We start from the raw sequence: 19122 nt of genomic DNA on the forward strand, positions 1-19122 counted from the left end.
TCCGTAGCTACCTCGCTTGGTATTAGAAGCTTTACAATGAGATTGGCGAAGGGAAAGAAAAGATTGCCGCTAGCACTTTCAGGATGGGCCTGCCCAAGGACTCCGGTCTTCGGGAATCATTGACCAAGAAACCCCCCGAAGATATGAGACAACTGATAAGGCACATTGAAGAATACAAACGACTAGAGGACGACCAGCTTCAAAGCAAGGGAAAAGTGCCCGTGTTGAATCGCCCTCGTCAGAATGTTTATCCGCTCAGAATCCGAGGAAACTTGAGGATACAGGAACCGGAAGCACAAGTAGGGGAGGTAAATCTAACGTTTAAAGAGCCAGTGCATAGGATCGTTGATAAGATTAAGCACGAACCGTACTTCAAGTGGCCAAACAAGATGGGAGGAGACCCGTCTAGGAGGAATCAGAGTTTATACTGCACTTACCATAAGGATAAAGGCCACACCACCGAGCAATGCCTAGTATTGAGGGACCATCTCGGATAGCTGGTCAAGGCTAGACACTTAAAGGAGTTCGTAACGGACGGAGGAGACCGAGGAGCAGGGCAGGGCGCCCCACATAGAGGCAATCTCCTTCCACCTCCTCTTGGGATAATCGAGGTCATCCACGTTGCCCCTAGGGGCCTCACTGCAACTGAAGGAAAGGGGATGTTGATCGTGGCCTCCATAGGAGGAAGCTCAGTCGCGCCTCCCGCGAAGAGGATAAAACCGACCCAAGAGTTGAGCGCTTTCGATGATAGCGATTTGGAAGGGACGATTTAGCCGCACGTCGACGCATTGGTGGTCACGGCCCGCGTAGGAGGGTTCGTTGTGAAGAGAATAATGATAGATCAGGGAAGTGGTGTTGAGGTTATGTACCCAGACCTATTCAGGGGGCTCGGGTTAAAGAATGAAGATCTCTCGAAGTATAGCACGCCGTTGGTCGAGTTCGACAGTAAAGTGGTGGTTCCCGAGGGGCAGATATCCCTGCCCGTCAATATGGAAGGCAAGGAGGTGGTGGTGAAGTTTATAGTGGTTGCTTTATTCTCTCCATACACGACGATACTGGGAAGGCCGTGGATTCATGCGATGGGGGCCGTCCCATCCACTTTACACATGAAAATGAAGTTTCCTACCGATCATGGTATCACTATAGTGCGAAGAAGCCAATGGGCAGCCAGGCAATGCTTAGTCGCCGTAGTCAATTGCAAGAAAGAGCAGACCAACCAAAAGGAGGAGGCCGAGAGTAGCGGCCCTTCGTCGGGAAAGCCCTTATAGCAATTACAGAATTCACGGGAGAGGGGGGAGGCATGTGCTAAGGAGATGCTCAAGGTGAAGATATTGCCGGATGGAGACAAGTACTTCCGCATTGGGGAAAGCATGAATGATCGGGAAAAGGTAGAAATGCTGTTGGTCCTAATACAGAATGTGGACGTGTTTGCATGGAGCCCGTACGAAGTACCGGGAGTAGACCCCGAGTTCATAGTCCATAGACTTGGGGTCGATCCTTTGTTCACTCCTAAGAGGCAGAGGCCGAGAAGGTCATCCTGGAAGCACGTACAAGCAGTGAACGAGGAAGTTCGAAGGCTGAAGGATGCTGGGGTAATAAGGGAAATCTTCTTCTTGGATTGGTTGGCTAACACCGTGGTGGTGAAAAAGAACTGCAAGTGGAGGGTTTGTGTGGACTTCATCGACCTGAACCAGGCATGTCCAAAAGATCCTTTCCCTGTGCCAAAAATTGATCAGCTGGTGGACGCCTTGTATGGGCATCCAAGGATGAGCTTTCTGGACGCTTTTCAAGGGTATCACCAAATTGCCTTAGCTCCCGAGGATCAAGAGAAAATGGCATTCATCTCCCTAGAGGCCAATTACCATTATACGAGGATGCCCTTCGGACTAAAGAATGCCGGGGCCACGTATCAACGAATGATGACAAGAATGTTCCAGGACATGATAGGGCGGACGGTTGAAGTATACGTTGACGACATGGTGGTAAAGAGTAAGCAGGTAGCCCGGCATGTGGAGGATCTTCGGGAAGTATTTGGGGTTCTACGGCGGCCCAAGTTGCGTCTCAATGCCGAGAAGTGCGCATTCGGTGGAGGGGCGGGAAAGTTCTTAGGGAATCTAATCACTAGCCGAGGAATTGAGGTCAACCCCAACCAGATCAAAGCAGTAAGGAGATTGAAGCCACCGAGCAGCCCAAAGGAAGTGCAGGTGTTAACCGGGATGCTGGCCGCCCTAAACCGATTCATCTCCAAGTTCGCGGACCGCTGTCGACTATTTTACCAACTTTTGAAGAAATGGATCGGATTTCGCTGGAGTGAAGAATGCGACAAAGCCTTTATAGACCTTAAGGACTATTTGGTAAGGGCACCCGTGCTTACGGCGCCAGAGCCCAGTGAGGATTTGTTCATATATTTGGCAGTATCCAAGCACGCTGTAAGCGCCGTGTTACTGAGGGATAAAGGAATACAGCAACCCATGTACTACATCAGCAAGACTTTCGTCGATGCAAAGATGAGGTATTTACCCCTGGAAAAGCTTTGTATTGGCCCTAATACACGCCACTAGGAAACTGCCGCACTACTTTCAGGCACATACAGTATACGTTCTGACCGAGTATCCCTTACAGTCATTATTGAAAAGATCAGACTTCACGGGCCGAATAACAAAATGGAGGACTAAGCTTGGTTCGTTCGACATACGGTACAGACCACAGAGCTCGGTGAAGGGTTAGGTCCTTGCGGATTTCATTGTCGAGTTTTCGCCAAAGGGGAATGGGGAGATAGTATGCCAGCTAGAAGTTCGCCCATGGAAGGTGTTCGTAGACAGTGCATCAAATTGCACGGGGGCTGGCACAGGGGTCGTAGTGATCACCCCAGAAGGAATACTGCTGGAACACTCGTTTAGATTGTGTTTTAAGGCGTCCAACAACGAGGCAAAATACAAAGCCTTCTTGGCAGGGCTAAGGATAGTTTCGAGCTTGGGTGCATGGGAAGTGGAGGTGTACTCAGATTCGCGTCTGGTGGTCAATCAGGTGCAAGGTCGTTTTGAAGCCTGTGATCCCTGGATGAAAGCATACCTTGAACAAGTGAAACAGGCTATAGCCAGCTTCAGCACAGTAAAGGTATCCTAAATAGCTCAGACACAAAACCGACATGCCTACTCACTCGCCACGATGGCATCGTCTGTGGCCGAAGAGATACCCTGACTAGTTAAGGTCAAGCTTGTTTGTGAGCCGAGCGTCAAGGTGGCGAATAATTCGGTAACTACAGGAATCGATGTCTCGGCAGTCACAATCCTTGGATCGTGTTGGATGGACCCCATCATTGACTTCCTTGCAGAAGACCGGCTCCCAGATGATGAAAAGGAGGGCTGCAAGGTACGTAGAATGGCTCCCCGATATTGGCTGTCTAAGGATCGGATTTTATACCGAAGATCATACGGAGGACCGTACCTATTGTGTTTACACCCCGAGAAGGTGGGCGAGCTTCTGGTGGATCTACATGATGGGGTGTACGGCAGCCATGTAGGGGGACGTTCATTGGCACACCGGGCAATGACCCAAGGGTTTTGGTGGCCTCAAATGCAGAAGGACTCTGCCGAGTACGTACTTAAATACGAACAATGTCAGAAGCATGCACCTTTGATCCATCAACCCGCCAGTCATTTGAACCCGATCAGCAGTCCGTAGCCTTTTGCACTGTGGGGGCTGGATATCATCGGCCCGTTCACCCGAGTGACGGGAAATCGGAGATTCTTGCTTGTAGCCGTCGACTATTTCACCAAATGGGCAGAGGCAGAAGCTTTGGCCAACATACGGGACATCGATGTGAAGAAGTTCGTATGGAAGAATATAGTAACAAGGTTTGGGGTGCCGAACTTCCTCATATCAGACAACGGGCTGCAATTCGACAGTCAGGCATTCCGAGTTTTCTGCAGTGAACTTGGTATAAAAAATAGATACTCGACTCCAGCTTATTCGCAGAGTAACGGTCAGGCCGAGGCAGTAAATAAAGTGATTGTGGACGGGCTGAAGAAGAGGTTGGTGGGTGCTAAAGGGAACTGGGCTGAGGAGCTGTCCAAAGTCTTGTGGGCTTACTGGACAACTCCCAGAAGGTCCATCGGGGAGACTCCTTTTTCTCTCGCGTACGGAGCGGAAGCCGTTATACCAACAGAGGTAAGCCTGTGCAGTGCACGAGTCGCAGGGTTCGACCCTACCCGGAACGACAAGATGGTGGTGGGATGCCTGGACAAGTTAGAGGAATGCCGCGAGATGGTGACCATACAGCTCGCTGAATATCAACAAAAACTCGCCCGGAGATATAACCGAGACGTAAGAACGAGGGAATTCATAGCCGGGGATCTGGTTCTCAGAAGAGTCGTGGGGAACATGCGAGATGCTAACGCTGGGAAATTGGCGCAGACATGGGAGGGGCCCTACAGGGTGACCGCGGTGGTCGGCGCCGGGGCCTACTACTTAGAAGACCTAGACGAGAGACCATTGCCCCGACCGTGGAATGTTCATAACCTGAAGAAGTACTATCACTGAAGGTGTGGTGTCTTGTGTGTATGTGCTTTGTTAATAAAAGAAAACGATGTTTGTCCATGCATATTGGCATTATTCTACATTAAACTCTCGGTTCGATCTCACCAAGCAGGTTGAACTTAAATTATTTATAAGGACAGAAGCCTGACCCTCGGTTCGATCTCATCACCGAGCAAGTTGAACCTAAATTATTTTCAAGGACAGAAGCCTGACTCTCAGTTCGATCTCATCACCGAGCAGGTGGAAACCTAAATTATTTCCAAGGACAGAAGCCTGACTCTTGGTTCGATCTCATCACCGAGCAGGTGGAAACCTAAATTATTTCCAAAGACAGAAGCCTGACTCTCGGTTCGATCTCATCATCGAGCAGGTGGAAACTTAAATTATTTCCAAGGTAAGTTCTCAGCTCGATTCCTATCGCCGAACAATAAAGAAACGGCTGGCGAAGATAGGTCGCTCGGCCGAAATGAAAACATCTGATAATAAAGCATTCATAAACATAACTCAGGACAATGTTTAAAGATTAAACTAATGTCTAGTTGCCGAAAACCGGGCGGCTCAGAAGAAAATAAAAGCGTAAAGGAAATAAATTGTTCCGTCACCACAACCCAGTGACATAGGCAATTCAGTTCGCTTAAAAACGGTAAAGGAAAAAGGAAATAAAATGGAAGAAACCCGGTACGATTATCAACATCATAGATCTGTTGCTTGAACAAAAGATGGATCCTCGGGAGCTGAAGATGCTTGCAATTGGGCGTCCCCTCCGGCCTGAGGATGGCTAGTCGCCTCCATGTCAACTGGCTCCACATGAGAATCGATGGCGTTCACTAGTACCCTCATACTGGTCGTCTCTTCCTCATCAATCACCAAAGGGGCATTCTGCGCGGTAGCTGAGGGGTTCGGGAAGGGGATTTTGCCGTAATCCCTAAGGGAAGAATCCTCGGGAACTCCCATGGCTTAGAGGGCAACGAACCAGCCCTCTTTAAAACAGAGCAGGTGAGCCTGGCAAATGATTGGCTCTGCTGAGCTTTCCGCATCGGTGAACCCTTCGTTGTACCACTTGCTTTCGCAAGCTTCCAATGCCGCCTTCGAATCGGCTAGTTGTCCCTCCAGCATGACGTTTAAACTCTGGGCTTCGGCCAACTTAAGCTCGATCCCTCCCAACTGCACTTTAAGCTCTGTGGACCTCCCTTCAGCTAGAGCCTGGGCCTTTTCTACAGCAGCAACTTTTTCCTCTGCGTCCTCGGCAAGTTTCATCTTCTCCTTGGCCGTGGCCTCGGCAACATCTTTCAAAGCTTTTTCCCGCTCGGAATATTCAGCAAGCTCCTTCATCCGCTCGTCCACAATATATGATAATTGCGCGGCCTGCCCACAATAACGATATTTATAAGGGGAAAGAAAAAGTATGAGGATGAGTAGTAAGCCAGGAACGATAAAAAGGACGAGACAGTTGCCGCTATGGTGTGCCACTGCAACCGCCTTCCTAAAGACTCATCCGTTCCTTCCGAGAAGGTGTGCAAGTCCTCGGGCAAAAGAAGGCCGCACGCGAGGCTCTAAGCAACGCGACCCCCGTGACCTTTTTCCCACATGCGAACGGAGGCTATCGCAGGAAGGGGCTTGCCGTCTAGATGGAAAGGGGCTGCCATTCTGCTGAGGCCCGGGACGAAGATGCCAAGTTCGCCGAGGTGGGTGCTGTCTGCTCTCGAATTACAATGCCAGATGACGGCCGGAGAGGTTGCCTAGGAGGCGCATCGTGCGAGCTTGTTTGAGTTTGCTCGGTCGTGCGCTTCTTCTTTCGGGCACGGCCCACGGGGGCAAGGGGAAAAGTGAGATCTGGGCCAAGGGATTGTTGCTGCTTCTGTGCGGGTTGGGTGCTCGGGATGAAGCGGTTGATCGTCATTCTTCTCCTGACCACTATGGCGTTGCCCTGGTCGGATTCTGTTTCGAATGAGCTTATTGATTCTGCGGCTGCACCTTCAACCTCCTGAGCAGGAGCCCTGAGTTCTATAGGGTCCTCGAGCGGAGGGGGATTTTCTTGCTGAACTTGCTTGTGAGCTCTCTCTCAACGCACTCGCGACACGCGTTCGGCCGATTCGTCATGAATGGGCGATCGTTCGTCTGAACAAATAAACCTGGGACCAAGAGCACGTGCTTCACCAACGGTAAACTTAGGAAGGAGGAAGTTTGCATGTCGTACGTCTATGTATGAAAGGAGCAGGCTGTCCACTAGCAAGGCTTGACTAAACCTCTGCCAAGTCGAGTAAACGGGATCTACGCCGAGGATAAGGTGAGATGCCCGGAGTTGCCCATCGGTGTGAACAAAAATTTCCGACCTGAGAATAAAATTCAGGTCCCGAACATGTACCACCCTAAGATCTGGCTTGAATCTTTTACTTTCTGCACGGGAAATAAGAGTTAGACGGTAGTTATACACAGACTGAAATTAAGAGATAAAATGAATAATGCGTTGTACTGACCAACATCGCGCGGCGAAAATGCGCATGGAAGTTCCTTGGCAAACCAGTTGCCACTCACTCGAACAAAGTCTCTAGCCGAGTTTCTATTTGAGTCCGGTAGGCACGAAATGAGCCATACCCTTACATCTCTTGTTTTTAGGTAATAATCCGATTCAATATTACCACATAAACTATACATGAAATTAATGTCATGGTGATTTAGTTGTAACCCGTACAACTGGTTCAACCTACTCACACAACTCACTACCCGGTAAAAGTTAAGAGGGAGCTGGTCGGGGCAAAGGCCATAAAACCTAAGGGTACTAAGGATCATGGGGTCAACCGGGAACCTAAGTCTGCCCTCTAAAATAGCCATCAAGGGAAAGAACACCGTATTTACACCACGGTGCCTTTGAATGTCAATATCACCCATTTTACAGTAGGCAATGTCAACGTCCCTAGGAACATTGAAGGCATCCCTAAAACTAGCCAAAGCATTGGCAGAGGAAAGGAGGTGGGAGTAACCCATTCTACAAGCAAAGATGTTAGGAAGAAATGAAATAGAGTATTAAAAAACAAAATGAAATGGAACAAGCAAGAAGAAGAGGAAGAGGGAGAGGAACTTACTGGGCTCTAAGGAGGAGGTATGCTCTGGGCTGGGAGATGAACCTCAAAGAAGTATTGCTCGGCAGAGAAGAAGGATGAATAGTGAGAGATGCAAAAGTGGATGAAAGAGACAGGAGTGGTTATTTATAGGGATGAAGAAGCAAGGCGAGATGCATTAAATGATCCGCTGATGGGGAACCACGCGAATCGCCATCTTAATTGCCACACGCGTGACGCCTCGGTTCACGAACCATCAGACAATAATGATGGCTATACCATCAGTCAGGTTTGGACGCGTCTTTTGAGAGGCGCATTAACACGTTCCTTAGTTGACGGACGCAGACTCTTCAGTTTCCTGGGAGGATTGCCACCCCTTGGGATCCTTGATTCTCCCCGAGAGTGGGGACGAATCAAGGGGGGGATAATGTACGGCACCCTACACCAGAGCCCATTTGGACCTAGGGACCTAGTATGGGTGAACGGCCCATGGGCCGCGACCCTTTTTTGCCGAGAATCACGTCCTGCAGCCACACAGGTCACAGGCCCATAATATACCACTTCAGAGTTTCTCGGCAAGTCGTCTGTCCCGTTCCCCGAGCATGTATGGACCACCGACATTTACCCGACCGTTGCATGTTCGGCGGTTCAAACAGCACCTCCGCCGATGACACATGCAGATGGGGAAGAACAAGTTCCCAGGTCACTTGCATCACCTCCCACTACCACCTAACCACCCACCTATGAACGATAGCATTGGACTGCTTGGGGCACAAAACCCAAAAGTAATCATAGCCACTCCCCACAGTATGAGCTATAAATAGAATGGACAAAGGAACGAGAAGAGGTTGTTGAAAGTGGAAAAAAGGGAGCCAAGTAGAGAAAAAGAGAGAGAGACAGAATAAGAGAAGCAGTAAAAAGAGAGGAGTGTTTTTGGCAGGACAAGAGAGAAAAGTGACCTCATTGGGTCTTAGTATTGAGAACTACCCCATGTAGGAAACCCAAGCCCACCACACAAATAAGTTGTCAGCCCAAGTGAGCCTCAGCCTAGTCCAGTGGTCTCGCTTTCGGTGCGCACAATATATATATATAAAAGCTGAAGCGTAGCATTTATTGTTGTTACACTCCAGTTAAGCCACATCAGCACCATATTATAATTTCTTTTCTTCCTTTCATTTTTACTTTTTGATTTACCGGTTGATATTTATTGAACATCTCTTTAGATTCAAGTGTTACTCTATCTCCAACTCTATGTGTCTCTCCATTAACCCAAACTCTTCAGATACTGCTATTATATGGAATTTGGACAGTCATCAATAGATTGCAATCTCTTCATCTCCTTACCTCTCATTTTTTTTCTTTATAATTTCCAATTATTCTCTCTCCACAAATTGATTGGCATGGCCTTCAATGGGATAGTTTCTTGAGTGTTTTAGCTGTTCTTTTGGTCATGACTTAAGTCTGCCAGCTAAAACCTAATCAAATGAATGCAAGAGATAGAGAGTGACTCTAGAGCTTGCGGACAAAATTGAAGCACATGAGAAGCGAACATTAGTTGCCCAGGTCCAAAGGGTATGAACTCAAAATTAGTTTTGTTATTTGTATTATTATTATTATTTTTTTTATTTCTATCTCATTATTAGGAAAAAAAAAAGTAGAATATAATTCAATTTTGGGATTTCATGATGAATGAGTTTGAGTTTTCAGTCTCAAAAATATTCACATATATTTTTTCTTTTTCAAAAATGATTTGAGTTGGCCATTTGATTATGTTTGTTGTAAATTGCTTTATAGTTGCCCTTCTCTAGACTACAGGAGTGACTCTCAATATGTTTGCTAAAATGTTTTTCTGTTTGATAATTAGCTTTAATGTGATGTTTTTGTTCTGGTCTTCATTTTATAGTAAGAGTGTTATTCATTTTCATCAAAGAGAAATTGATATTGTCTCTTTTTCCTATCATTTTAAATGTGAACTAAATTTCATTTTTATCTCTGTTCTGTTTGTCAATTCATTGACAAATGTCAACGATCAAGTCTTGCAATCACTAAAAGCTTTTTGTTCTTTTGAAAGTCATACCAATCAATTGGTAACCATTTTTTCTTAGATCCTTTTGAAGCAAAGGGGAATAAAGTTGTTGTTTTTTTTTTGGGTGGTGCTTGATAATTTGCTTTTTATGGTTCAATACACAACAACTATATTAGATTTCCCTTTCCTTATATTAATCATTTGTTGTTTATTATTTAATTGGACCATTTGGTGCCCTAGAAATTGCGGGAAAATGGAAGAGAAAAGAGAGTAGCATTTGAATCTTAATTTTTATTTTTTTGGTTGTATGGAACTTGGGATGTAACAGTTTAATTTTTTTTTTAGTCTTAATTTTTTAAAGGAAACATAAATTCTTCAAAGTACATTGGCTTAAGTAGGCTATTGTGTTGTGGTTGGAATTTTTGTGTTTTGAACCTTAGTTGGCCTGTTTGGTTTTGACAAACAACTTTGTGGATTGTTTAGCTTTTGAGAAATTGTTTGGGATTCTAGGAGTGAGAAAATTCAAATAACTGAATTCTTTTTAAATTCCATTAGTATCTAGCTTTAAGTTAATTATTGTGTGGATGGAAAAACTAATTGGTTCTTGATTCTTGAATACCTATCTATAATATTGTGCATATGAAAAATAGTTGGGTTTTTAGTTTTAGATTTTGGATTATGCTATTTTTTTTCAACAACTTGATTTTCTTTTTAGAATTTTCTCCTCTTGAATATCTAGAATACTGTGTACATGAGTATTAGACAAAACTTAACAATACTACTATACCGCAAGTTTAAAATTTTGGATTTTGCTATTTTTTTTCCTTATTGAACACATTATGATATGGTTGATGTGATCCAATGAAGACAAAAACAATTACTATTTTTGAGGCATAGCAACTGATACAATCTAATAATTTCTTGTAACCTTTTAAAGTTCATGAGCCGGAATGCTAATAGCCATCTTCTCTGAGGCAATAACAATTGTCCGAGTTTAGCAAGTTTGCTACCAATTTCGACCTCAACATATTGCACAATTTTTATAAAATTATTATTATTGATTAAATGGTCATTTAAGTGGAAAGATCAAATTAATTTAATTTTCATAATCTTTTTATTTTTCATATCCTTTTCATCAGTTCTCTTTTTTACCAACTTTTAAGCTTTTTAAATTGCATTCTATTTAACAATTAATCCCACATAGTGATATAACGTATGGTTTAATTGTTTTTTGGCCACAAACTTAAGGCTTTGTGTTGAAGCTTTTCAAGGTTCTTTAAATTCATAAACATTACGTATACCACTATGAATCAATGGGGAGAAAAAACTTGAATGCAATTAAAATATGGACTTAATTTGGGAAGGCTACGTCTGACCACCAAAAATATATATATATATATATATATATATATGTATGTATGTATGTATGTATGTAAATGTGTGTGTGTGGATGTGCATGGTTAGGTTAGTAAGATATAATATATACACCTATGTTCTTAACCCACTTACTTACAATTCATATGCGCGCTATTTTAATTCTTTGTGAGAATTCAAAACATTGATAAAATGAATGTAATGACAAGTGGGTGATTTGTATATGAACACATTGATGAATCATGAATGTGTGTGATGGATATGGGTGGAATCAATGTGAGAATGCAGAACATTGATAAAATGAATGTAATGACAAGTGTTTTGTATATGGACACATTGATGAATATGTGTGAAGGACATGGGTGGAATCAATGACACAATACTGTTTAACAATTTGTATATATATATATATATATATATATATATGTATGTATGTATGTATGTATGTAAATGTGTGTGTGTGGATGTGCATGGTTAGGTTAGTAAGATATAATATATACACCTATGTTCTTAACCCACTTACTTACAATTCATATGCGCGCTATTTTAATTCTTTGTGAGAATTCAAAACATTGATAAAATGAATGTAATGACAAGTGGGTGATTTGTATATGGACACATTGATGAATCATGAATGTGTGTGATGGATATGGGTGGAATCAATGTGAGAATGCAGAACATTGATAAAATGAATGTAATGACAAGTGTTTTGTATATGGACACATTGATGAATATGTGTGAAGGACATGGGTGGAATCAATGACACAATACTGTTTAACAATTTGTTCTTTGATGAAAATTGGTATAAGTGAGGGTCTATTAAATTTGATCAATTTGCTGAAGTAAGGTTTGTTTAAAACATATTTTATTTATTCACCTTATTGTAGATAAATTTTTGTATATGATGATTCTAACCGATTAAACCTTACTTTAATTTTTTTTTTTGGGTGGTCTTATCATTTTTTTTGGCAACTAACTAGACATCACTTTTAGGAATTAAGAATCCATGTAGCTGGTATGAAGTTGCACCTCAAAATTCAGAAGAATTAAAATATGATACAATCTTATCACATGAAGAAAAAAAAAGGAAATCTAATGTTGTGTTAGCATGTCCTCCCATTATAAGGTTAAATATCAAATCTCAAATCTCAAAAAAAAAAACAAAAAAAAAAACAAAAAAAAAGACCAAAATAATATAATGATATATTTGTAAAGATAGAGTTGGAAATACTTTTAAAAATAGTTCAATTTTTGAGGTGACCATATTATCTTCAATAAATTTTAGAGAATAAATTATAGATTATAGCATATTACAAAATAATTATATATTCCCACGCATCACGTGGGTCTGCGACTAGTTTATAATAAAAGTAATTGTGCCGGCGACCTTAAATGTTTGGAGTCAGCCACTTTTAATTTGAAAGCACTATTTTGATTGAAATGTGTTGTGAAATCTTTATTAAGGCCTATGTGAAGACAGCTTCAAAAGTGTATAGTTTTTTATTCAAAATTATCTGTTTAAGCCCATCTTATGTGGCTAGCAAGTGAGAAAGTCTAATTTCGGAGGCCAAGTTAGGTATGAGACACCCATCTTACATAGTAAACTCCTCTTTTAAAGTCATTATAATTTCCCTTATCCAGAACACTACCTCTCATCGAGACATTTAAGAAAGGTTTTAAAAATGAACATTTGATCTAAATTCGGACGCCAAGTTATGAGGTGAGAAAATATTAGACACTCATCTTACTTGGTGAATCCGTCTTTTAAACTATGATAGCTACTATCATGTCACATCATGCAAATAATTAATGTCATATAGAAAAACATAAAAAAGCATGTCATTCTTAAGAAAATCCAGATTAAGCATCTAGAGTTTCTAAGAAAAACATTAAAACATGTGAGCGTGATTGCATGAACATCATGTGATTGACTAAAGAAAAAATTAACAGGCATAGCATTTGTAGAAACAAATGATCTAGCATGTGAGCATCTCAAGAATATCATGAAATCATGTAATTTATTTCAAGAACATCAAGTGATTTTTATTCCTTAGAAATCACCATGCTTTTTGTGTATAATATAAGGAGAACGATTAGACAATCCAAAACAAGGATATTGATCAATTAAGAAACTTAAGTTCTTGATCAAGAACCCCAATCTGAATCCAACTCCAAAAGTCCATGCTTTTATGTATAAGCCACTCGTTGTATTTTTAGACTAATAGGGCATTTATGACTTAAGAGACTTAGATTGAAAGAAGGAAATGGTTTCTGAAGTGGTAGGTACTAGGTACTTACCACATTAAAAATCTAGGCAAAGTTGCAATTTATGTGCTCACCTTTTAGAAGTATGCATAAATAACACTGTAAAGAGTCATAAAGTTGCCAAAATGTCAACATTATCAATGTATCCAAAGAAAAAGAAAAGCAAGCCATAATGTTCATTACTAATTTATTAAAAAAAAAAAAAAAAAAAAAAAAAAAAAAAGAGGAATGGCTTGTAACACAAGAACAATGAACTTCATTATCTCAGTTGTTAATTAAATAGGTTTAAACTTATTTAATCAAACTTACATTCAAAAAAAAATATTAAATAAGTTTAAACAACTTTGACATAAGGATATAGCAAACCACCATTAATGAGAATATTAGCAGAAAGTACTATTTATCATTCAAACATCTTTCCCAGAAAAACAGTGGCTCTCAAAATGCAACCTAAGCTTGTAAACTTCACAGTTTTTAATCCACATTTCTATTATACTCATGATACATGATACATCATATATGCAAGTCATAGAAGCAATACATTTAGCATTTAGGCCTTTCTGATGATGTTCCTTCTTTCTTCCAAACTGTTTTAGTCCCTCTATGTTGGGTTGTAGAAACAAAATCAAGTCCTAGAAACTCAAGCTCCCTTGAAATCATAGTTATTGGTCCACACAAATATTTTAAGCATCATTACTGGGCTCCAAAACAATCTCCCTATATCGACCCAGATCTTTTAAATACTTAGTTGAGTTATACTCTTCTGCATCAGACAGCTCCTCAGAGTATGTCCTTTGAAACTATAGATTGTTGGCATTGTTTTATGGAAGCTAAAGTGTGGGCATCGCCTTTCAGAATCTTTTCAACCTGCATCAAAGCAGTTTAAACCAATCAAAAAACACATGACAAATTAGTAACAAATTTACCATTCTTCGCTTGTTATGCACTTGCTAATTCAGATTCATAGTAGTGTCAAGAACCTTGTCAAGCACTTTGCAGCTTCCTACAAGTTCTGTACATTTTTCTTCTTTTTTTCCTCCATGTATATAGAGAAATGGCCAACCCCAAAATTTTGGAATTAAAGCTTGGTTGTTGTCGTTGTTGTTATGTGTATATAGGGAAGGCAGTAGCAGGTTATTTTTTTTGCTTCTGGTGGTGCCATAAAGTAGGGCCTATATTTTGTGGATCCATGTCCACCCCTATAACCCCAATGCTTGGAAAGATGAATATGATGGTCTAGCTCACATATAGTAGATTTTTTTAATATATCATTTTTAGATAAAAAGACATGCCTCGCTCATTTGAGGACGATGGATTGAAGACTGATGGATGCATAAAGAAGCTGTCAAGGCCATACGATTCATCTGTTCTGAGTCGTAGGCATCCACAAGAAATGGATCAACAAGCTCCAAGATACAGTTCTTAGAGAGCAAAGGTTTGGCCTGCAACAAATTGGCCAAAAACAGCTTTCATTTTCAACATTATTCCACAATGCAGTCTCAATAATACATGGAATTGGAGCAGAAAGAAGCAGACATACCCACATCACGAGGCTTTGCTGTGAGCTATCCAGAGCTTTCCGTCCAGTGATGAGCTCTAAGATTAGTACTCCATAAGAATAAACATCAGTTTTCTCATCTACAATGCCATGCATGAAGTACTCGGGAGGAAGGTAGCTGTCATGATTTTGGAGGGAGGAAGGATGTTAAACAGTTGGAAAGCAAGAGCTTTTAAAGAATAAGAAACAGTACTGTTGAGTTTTGGTATTTACAAACCCAAATGTGCCTTCAAATTTTGATACAGTATGGTGAGTCCATTGATCGGGTAGCCACTTTGCAAGCCCAAAATCAGAAATCTAGATCAAGTTTTAAGTCACACATCAAATCATGAAGACTCAAACTATCGATATATAGATTCTGTAATTGTGTTTTACAGAAGTCACTTATCATATGGGGTACAGGATAACTTAAAATCTATAGACCTAACAAATTAGACAAGTTTATATTTAACTAAAGAGTAATGACAGTCATACTCTTACACTCCTTATCATATACTCACCGTACATGCCACATGGACTGAAATCGTGTTTTTAAAACACAATTTCAGTTAAAAATGTGAAATTGTGTTTTGAAAACACAACTTCAAAAAGGAGTGTGCAATAGCAAGTGTGTAATAATATTTTTCGTTAACTAAATAATTCAAACACCATCAATACTCTTGTTTGCCAATGCTGATATATTCATCAAAAAGCACAGAAATCGATTTTGTCAGTATAGTGCATTAACATAATTTTCTCTGAGATACATTAGAAGCCTTGATGTCTTTATTTAATAGTCAAAATCTGTAGACCTAATGTTCTCTCAGATTTGATGTCAGTATAGTGCATTAATATAATTTTCTCTCAGATAAATTAGAAGACCATAATACAGAACCAAAAATAGTTGCAAAACGGGATGTTAATCATTAAATTACATTCAGGTTATAAAGTTACCTGAGGCTCAAAATCCTCTGCAAGCAATATATTAGAAGCCTTGATGTCTTTGTGGATAATTCTCCTATGACATCCCTCATGAAGATAAACAAGGCCCTCAGCAATCCCTAATGCAATCTTATGTCTGATTCCCCAATCCAATTTCTCCCTTGGCCCTGACAATAGGTAACAAAGAAATGAACTTACAAATTTTATTGTTTGGGAACTTCAGAGGATTCAAAATTCATAGCTTCATGATGATGAGCAAACCATAAAGTATAGATGCTAGACTCCCATGGGGAGACAATTCAAGAACAAGGTGCATCCCCCCTTCAACCCCATACCCAATCAATTTAGCAATATTAGGGTGATCCACATGGACTATAACCCCAAGCTCAGATAAGAAGTCGGCAGTCATTTCTTCTTGAGTTCCTCTTGTCAGTCGTTTAATTGCAACCAGCTGCCCATCTTCCAATGCGCCCTTGTAAACTTCAGCATAGCCTCCCTCCCCAATTAAATTATCTTCATAAAAGACAAACAGAAATTGTTTATCAGACTAGAAATGTAGCATTAAAATGACAGAAGAAAAACATTCTTCCTTTTAATCAACATCAGTACAGTTAAAAGGTTAATCTTCACATTCAAAATGTAAATTAATATCTGAAGAAAGTAACTACTGACCATGGCTGAAGTTGTTGGTTGCAGCTTCGAGCTCTGAGAGTGTGAAATTCTTCCAGCAAGATTTGAAGCAGCAAATTTCACCGTCTATAGAAGGCCTGAGTGCTGGAACCATTTCCTCTCTAATTCTTTTGTTTTTCCTCCTAGTGAGTTTTGGGACACTTTTCCATTTCTGAAAGCCCACATTCGGTCCTTTCTTCAACATATGAAAGAAGCCATTCCAGCGTGTAGAGGACCCTGGATCTTGGTTACCTTCCGAGTCAGAAGTACTGGCCCCGGGAGAAGCTGTTTCAGATTCTAAGCTTCTTGAGCTGCCCTCTAGAACTCCTCTTGGAGAGGACTCATACATGCCCCCCTCCATGTCTATTGAATTATATTGAATTTAACACTTGCATTAGTACCATTACAGATGATCCTTAAGTTCAAATGCTCATAAATCATGATATCTAAATGACAAATAAAGACAGATAATTTACCCTGAGATGAAAAAGAGTCAGAGAACCCAGCTCGTGGCCTTCTGCCTATAGAAGTATTAGCTTCCCATTCTTGATTTTCTGTGTCAATGTCATGAGAACCATTGCTGCACTTATAGTCCTCATGTGTCAAAAGGCAACAAAGGATATGACAAAATTCAATAGAGGCAATTAAGTGCAAATTCAAGGCAACCCACAATTGCAGGTACCAACTACCCAAGTTGGACAAATAAGAAGAAACGGCCAAATTTTTTTTTGAAGAAATATCCCAAGATAAAATCAACATGTAATTGATTAGCATTAAGAATAATCAATTAAACATAATAAAAGAGGAAGAAAAGGGAAATTAATGGACACTAGACAACAAAGCAACGATGTAACAATAAAAAACATATCCACTTTGTTAACAAGCTATGCCATATATTACCAAAAACAAAAGCAGAAAACCAAACTTAACAAATATTGGCAAAACCCTGTATATAGGAAACAATCATGATGGGTCTAGATCAAACAGTGGTAATTTTTAAGCCCCCACCTTTCATACAGTTAACAATTCCAAGTTCCCCTTTTCTTTTTCAGGTGTGTTTTCAAACAGTGGTAATTTTTAAGCCCCCACCTTTCATACAATGAACAATTCCAAGTTCCCCTTTCTTTTTCAGGTGTGTTTTCACAAACAAATGAAGCATTATGGAAAACAAAACCATATGCAAGTAAATTTGCCATTGGCTTTTTTTCTTTTCTTTTCTTTTTTTTTTATTCACGTCTCTTAGTTAATAACATAAATGTAACCGTCCATATACAATTAATAAAGCAGAGGAACTCATCAATGCAGCCACAAAAGTAGAGGTTAGAAAAAAAAAAGGTATCGATATAATTATCTCAACTGTTACTGCGCATTAATACAGAAAAGAAACCAAACCCAGAAACTTAAAAGCTCAATAAGGAGCCTCAGCAACTACCATGAAGAAGCAGAAGGTTCTCCAGCATTTTCCATGAAACCCCAGAGAGGGAGAGAGAGAGAGAGCTCAGAACTCAGAAGCCAAAAGGGAAATGAGAGGGACAAAGCAAAAGAGAGAGAGGGAGGGAGGGAATGAAAGTAACGGTTGGCATGAAATGAAATTTGTGTGCCATTCTCTAATATTATCCAAATATGTTTGACATTTCAGCGGATATCCCTGCTACAATATCGGCTTTCTTTGTCATTGTTGCTTGTCAATCCAACTTCCGTTGCTCTTTTAGTTTAGAAATAGTAACAATTAAGTAAAAATATCAACTTGAAACTTGAACATCAACATGGGATAAATAAAGTATGTTTAATTTGATATTTGTGGAGATCTTGAAAAGCTTGTAAGCATGCACGTAGAGACTATTCATCTTTCTCCGTACATGCACAACACAACTCAGAGGCGGTATATCCTGTACCCAGCATATAGCGGTATATCCTGTACCCGGCATATATGCCGGGTACAGGATAAACAAAATCCACTCGGACAGCTTGACTCCCACTTTTGGGCTTCCAAGTTCCAACACGTGGACCAAGTCTCTCTCTCTCTCTCAAATCAAGAAGTTCCAACACGTGGCCAAGTCTCTCAAATTTTTATGATTGAATAAGAGATCTGGAATTTAATCTTACCTATACCAAAAACCGACTAGTGTTTTGGTCTAATGATAAAAAGTATAGATTGAAACTCTCTCTAAAAAAAAAAAATGTTATATTTGGAATACAAATTCTCTAACTACTTTATGTTCAACCAATCACAATTTGTAATGTATTTAATTTTTTTTCATTTTAAATATTGGCTATTTTTAAAGAAAGTAAAGTAAATTCATGGTAAGTTATAATTGGTGAAATATAAAGTGAGACAAAAAGTGATACAAAGAATTCTTATTCAAAAATTCTTATTCAATTGTCATTGCCACGTTTATTAGATCCAAGGTGTTAGGAATACTAAAATCCTTATCCATGATTAGTCAAGGCTGTTCTTTCTTTCATTTTCTTTTTTTGGGTCCATTAACAAGTGCCCTCAAGGCATTTATTAGTTAACCATTATAGGAAAGTTTTAAAACCGTTTTGATAGGGAATATAAAAAGTTATCAAAAAATCACTTGTTCTTTTTCCCATAAAAATTTTTTAAAAATATTTTCTAAACTCATGTCCTTAAGGCATCCGTTAACATTTTTCTTATTTTCTTTTTTTTTATTGTCTTTTGTTTGTTTTTTCTCTCTTATTTGGCAATT

General features: G+C 40.3%; 2 protein-coding genes across 2 annotated transcripts; one reads left to right on the top strand and one right to left on the bottom strand.

The window, feature by feature from the left end:
* Positions 1–833: 833 nt before the first annotated feature.
* LOC112008350 (uncharacterized) lies at positions 834–1268 on the top strand. The gene has a single exon (XM_024040683.1). The coding sequence runs from the start codon at positions 834–836 to the stop codon at positions 1266–1268; it is 435 nt and encodes a 144-aa protein (XP_023896451.1).
* A 12366-nt stretch (positions 1269–13634) lies between these two features.
* LOC112014220 (receptor-like cytosolic serine/threonine-protein kinase RBK2) lies at positions 13635–17998 on the bottom strand. Its single transcript, XM_024046598.2, is given in 10 exon segments — positions 13635–14060; positions 14062–14130; positions 14556–14705; positions 14804–14939; positions 15039–15118; positions 15755–15909; positions 16004–16255; positions 16415–16774; positions 16888–16991; positions 17844–17998. Coding segments are annotated over 10 exon segments (1455 nt in total). The 5' UTR covers positions 17879–17998; the 3' UTR covers positions 13635–13946.
* Between the last annotated feature and the right edge of the window lie 1124 nt (positions 17999–19122).

The sequence above is a fragment of the Quercus suber genome, unplaced genomic scaffold (assembly GCF_002906115.3).
Source record: "Quercus suber isolate HL8 unplaced genomic scaffold, Cork oak 2.0 scaffold_39, whole genome shotgun sequence".
Lineage (NCBI taxonomy): Eukaryota > Viridiplantae > Streptophyta > Magnoliopsida > Fagales > Fagaceae > Quercus > Quercus suber.

Excerpts from the sequence above, each read along its gene's own strand:
- LOC112008350 (XM_024040683.1), top strand. The coding sequence starts at position 834 with ATGATAGATCAGGGAAGTGGTGTTGAGGTTATGTACCCAGACCTATTC.